Raw genomic sequence first — 5,386 nt, forward strand, 5'->3', positions numbered from 1 at the left:
TTTAATAATTTACTGTATGGATTATTTTCCAAATTTTTCGAATGTTTTGGATTATTTCTAATAAGATACATGGCAATCCAATTAATCGGATCGATCTTTGAGTAGATAGTACTCTTTAATTTTTCATATTCTTGTTCCTCTTCCGATTTCGGATCAACTGTTGAATACTCCTTTAATAAGGATTGAAAAGCAGGAATCAGCACTCCCAAAATATTTTCCTCCAAATAAAACGACAGCTCATCGCCACCCTCCCGAGCCAATCTAATGGTTGTTTCATCCTCTCCGAGCGATTCCTCAACATGAAAATTGTATTCGTGATGAAGAGGCGAAGCAAAGTGCTTTTTCATTTTTTTAAATTATTTTTATCGTAGTTATTTTTGGCGCCATTTTAGTCAATCTGAATGGTAATTAGTTTAAGATCATAAAATATTAGAATTCAAAGAAGTAAGCGAGCGAGTGATAAATATTTTCATTTTGTTTGCCCACTACCCGCTCATTTTTGTTGACGCATGTTTTGACGATTTTATAGTCATGAATGACGCCTTTGTTTATGCTTGTTAAGGTGTCATTGGGACGGTGTTGTGGACGTCAAAATGACGTTTTTTTTCGTCATTTTGACGGTGTCAATTTGAGAGTCATTAAGACGTCAAAAAAAGCGTCCTCAATGACGTCTCAAAAAGTGTCTCCAATGACGTTGCAGAATGATTATTAATTTTTGATAAATTGAAATTTTATTGAACTATTCATAATTCTTACAAGTTGGAAATCTTTCATCTTGAACCATTTCACACTGAGTGAAACTCAATGCTGTGAAAGATTCACACCGTGTGAATTAATATTGTAAAAGATTTCACACCATCAAAGATGACAAGGAAATTGACAAGAGTTTCTTATAAAAACGTGAAATAAAAATTTGAATTGATATGTCTTGTAAATGAATTGAAATGATGTAATATAATTGATAACTGATACGACTTACTAGTATGTTGAGGTATTTTTTTTGAAAAATATTTTAAACTGGTTGCAAAAATAGAAAGTGTTTATTTTAGAGATGAAGCCAAATATGGAAAGACATTTAATATAATGTAAAGGCCATTTTGTGAATTGGTTTGAAGTGAAAAGAGCCATTAATTTGCTGGCATATTGCTGGTATGAAATCTTGTTTGATAGTGTCTTGTGAGACGGTGATTGTTGTGCCATTAACAGCATGTCGAATCTCAATTTGTGAATAATTTGGAGAAAATGAATTGACTTGATAAATTTCTTTAGAGGGAGTGTGTAACAAGTAATCTCTTTTGCTATTGATTATATAATTACCACAGACACATTCTAGTTTACGATTGGGAGGTTTCAAGTTCAATAATTGTACCAAATTTACCATATCAAAGAATAGAATTGAATATCTTAAAGAATTGGCACATTTGAAGGGTTTTGAGAGAATGTTATTCATTGCCTCAAAAATAAATGCGTTATTGCACCACAATGGACCATATAGACGGCAGTTCATTACCATTTCAGCTGCTATGTGAAAATTTGGAGAGCAAAAATTAGCATCCTTCTTTTGAAAAAAGTACAGAACTGAGTTTAGCTGTTTCTGCAATAATGGAAGATCTTCTAATTGAAATGAGTCCATTAGCTTATCAATAATTCTCACATATTGAATAATGTGTTGAACTATTTCTTGAATTTCACTATAGCTCGGAATTTCCTCAAATAATTCGAGATAATAATGACACAAAATGTAAACTTCAATGGATTTCAGGTGATTGATATTTTTTGCAATGGATCTTGGGTGCTTGTGAAAAAAGGAGGGAAACTTCTGTTTTAAATAAATGACATCAAATTCTTTCCAATATCGTTCATCAATTAAATTGAGAAATTTCACCAAAATACCTTCATAATTGTAATGCATGTTATCATATGAACAGAGACATGTTGGATTAGGATTGAATGGTTGTAATAGGATTGGAGAAACACTATCCATTCCGGGTGGTAGATTTGAGTTTGGAAAATTGTTAATGAGAGAAATCTCATTGTGATATTCTCTGTATTTGAATTTTTCAAAAACCTCAATGAGTTCTGATTTTCCATTCAATACTACTAATCTTGTTCGAAACTCCAATGGATAAACTTTGTGAGAACCAGATGTATCTTCACCCTTAGTGTTACACAAGTGACAAAAATAAAATCCTTGGCGTTTAAAGAATAAAATCTCTGATCTTGCAGGAAGGTCAGCAATTACTCGTTCAATTATCATTTCCAAATTAAGGTTTTTTTGATTTGAATTTAGACAATTCAGATCATTCATTATTACTTTGAGTCCAATTTCAATATCTATCTTATCAGGTTTCCTTGGTAAAATGGCCCATAGAAAATTATTGGTAGATTTCTTTCGATCAGAAGGACTCATTTCATTAAACTGTACAATGAAATTATAGAAATTATTCAAGCTCTTTTTAAATGGTGAAACTCCATCACCATTGAGAGTACCAGTGAGTCTTTTTGTTGAAATGGTTTCATCAATCCAAGGTTGGTGAATTTTTCTAAATATTTCACCTCCTTGACGATCAGAAATTGTTGAGCTATCATTATGACCTTGGTAATTGAGTGTTTCATTAATAAAGTTTGGTTCAAAAGCTATTCTTTCTTGGAAAGCATATTCTAAAGGGCGCCAAAATAAATAATCATCTTTTTGCCAAATCTTTTCACAAGAACAATGAGTGTGTTGATTATCATGTTGAAAATCTTTACATTCTCTGCAATAGTGTATCTTTTTGGTCTTGCAATTCAAGTTATAATGTCCATAAAATCCATTCAATGTTAGCATCTGCGAGAAATCTTCTTGGGGTGCCTCTTTAACCAAATTAGCACATTTTCCAATTAACTGGAGCATACTTTCAAGATTACTTTCTGATAATTGAGCTGAGGTTGTAAATTTCAAAATCTCGTTCATTATACGCTTTATAGGAAGAGAGAGATTATTCCAATGGTGAAGATTAAAATCAACTTGAGTAGAAGACCATTCAGATTCGCTTGTTAGTGTGTCTTCTTCTCTAATATCTTGAATTGGATCTATGTCATCTGTTGTATAACTTGACTCATCATCCTCATCACTAATTTCTAATCTTTCTTCAATGTCATCACTCATTTTGTCATTACTGTTTGAAAAGTTGGTGGAATCTTGGTTATATCGAATATTGGCTAAGTATATTGAGTTCTTGTTGGGCATTTCTTTTTGTTTAAGAAACATGATGGATCTTGATCAAGGTAAACTTTAAAAAAATGGCTCCAAAGAAAACCAAGAAAGCTAAAGAGCGAGCTATTTCTATCAAATGGAAAGTTCAAAAAAGTAATACCAAAACTTCTTCTAGTACTGATGAAAATTCATCCATTCTCACAAATTTGAAAGGAAGTGCCTATAGTGCCTATCAAACCTATTTCGCAAAGGAAGAGGCAGAAAAGTCTTCTCTTGTTAAAGAATTTGTTCAAATAATTAATTATTGGTGTATTTCAAGAGAGAGAGATAGAAAGTTAGTTAATTTTCAAAGTGAATCCTTAGCTAATTTGGTCCAATTTTTGAAAACTGATACATTTTACCAAGAATTTAAAATAGATATCAAAGATTTCACTCTGAATCTGTTGGCAACAAAGGATCTTGCAACAAAGAATCATAGATTAGAAGTTGATTCAGTCCAAGAACCAAAATTAAATGATTTCGTAAACATATTAGAAATGGATGATACAGATGTCAATTACTATATCATTCCAGCAATTGGTAAAGTAGTGAACGAAGATCCATTCCAAGTTTCAATCGAACACCACAATCACATCCACTATGAGAAAAAGTATTCCAAAAAAACTCCAATCTCAGTATCGAAGGACATGACGAGCGTAATAGAAGCCTATGAGGAGACAGAGCCAAACTTTTCAACCATGCTACCTAGTAATAGAATTTCTGTTAACATTACCCCATCTAAAAGAAAGTCAAAAGCAAAGAAACCGTCTTGTAATGAAATTTCAGATAATAACTCAGAACCAACCAATAAGATGTCAACTAGAAAAAACAAATCTAAAACAGCTGCTCCAAAGAGGAAGAATCAATCTGATGAAGATGAATCAAGTACTGATACAGATAATGATTCTGAACCAAGCAAGAAAAAACAATTTAAACCATCTTCCAGTAAACAACTAGTGAAGACAGTGAAGAAGACCATGTCAGTTCATGATTCAGATAGTGATGAATCCACCACTGAAGATTCAGAAAATGGTACTAGTGACTCCACAGAATCTGTCTATTTTCAAGTTCGTCACGTTAATGGAAAACGGGAATATGTGATTGTTCCAGAGCATGTCGATTACATCTTTGATTTGATAGATAAGGACAAAGCTTTTCCAGAGTTCATCAATGCCATTATCCAATGTGAAAAGGTATTAACTGACCTCACAAAAAGGTTTGCTCATCTATTTTCAGGGCTTGCATTCAACACTACCGTAAATGGTATAACTTATTCAATTCCTCCAGACATTATCAAAATGCTTATTGGTAATGTGACTCAAAAACAGTGCTTGGAATTGTTAGCACATCATCACTTCAAGAAACCTATAGGAGAACTCACAACTGATCAAAGAACAGTATGTAGAAAGTTCTTTGAAGCAAGGGGATGGGATAAAGAAAGTGTTCGGAAGGCAATCAATAGTTTGATCAAAGAATAATTTCTAGACATGATGTTAAGCTTGATGAACAAGTCAAGCTTGTGAAATTTGTATTTTTTTTTTAAAATTTTCAAAAATATTCACAAGTCTGAAATACGTCACCTCCTCCTTCACTGATTTTCATCATCAAAACAACACAAAACAAACAACAACAAATAAACAACACATTACAACATCAAGTAGAACACAACAGAATATCGATAATTAACTTTGGAGTAACTTTATGCAAAATCGTCAGCGATGACGTCAAAAAAAGCGTCAATCCACCATCAGGAATGACGAAATAAAATGAGCGGGCTTTAGCGTTTTAAAAAAAAAACCATCACAACCAAACTGCAGCAAAATCTGTTGTACATATTTCGGGTTACCCAAAAGCTGTAATTGATAAAAGATGAATCCACATCAACAAACACCACAACAAAATACTGAACAAAGTGAATCAGTAAATTACTATTACAATTCGAACAGTGATACAAATACCACAAGTAATTCCATTGCTAGTAAGACAAATCTCTTTATGTATGGTGGAGGTACATTGCTATTACTCCTTTCATTGGCATTGTTTGGAATTGGTGCACTTCTCTATGGAGTTGTAAATTCAATTTCTGTTTCGTATGTCCATCAAGGATGTTGTAATGTTACTGTTTCTAGTGGTGCTCTAGTTATGATGATG

General features: G+C 32.7%; 2 protein-coding genes across 2 annotated transcripts; one reads left to right on the forward strand and one right to left on the reverse strand.

The window, feature by feature from the left end:
* Nucleotides 1-1,075: 1,075 nt before the first annotated feature.
* NAEGRDRAFT_54699 (uncharacterized protein) lies at nucleotides 1,076-3,148 on the reverse strand (the record flags this gene model as incomplete). Its single annotated transcript, XM_002668573.1, has 1 exon — nucleotides 1,076-3,148. The coding sequence occupies one exon, from the start codon at nucleotides 3,146-3,148 to the stop codon at nucleotides 1,076-1,078; it is 2,073 nt and encodes a 690-aa protein (XP_002668619.1).
* Nucleotides 3,149-3,282: 134 nt separating this feature from the next.
* NAEGRDRAFT_82336 (uncharacterized protein) lies at nucleotides 3,283-4,713 on the forward strand (the record flags this gene model as incomplete). Its single annotated transcript, XM_002668571.1, has 1 exon — nucleotides 3,283-4,713. One exon carries the CDS (start codon nucleotides 3,283-3,285, stop codon nucleotides 4,711-4,713), a length of 1,431 nt encoding a protein of 476 aa, XP_002668617.1.
* Nucleotides 4,714-5,386: the final 673 nt, after the last annotated feature.

This window comes from Naegleria gruberi (assembly GCF_000004985.1).
Source record: "Naegleria gruberi genomic scaffold NAEGRscaffold_163, whole genome shotgun sequence".
Classification (NCBI taxonomy): Eukaryota; Heterolobosea; class Eutetramitea; order Acrasida; family Naegleriidae; genus Naegleria; species Naegleria gruberi.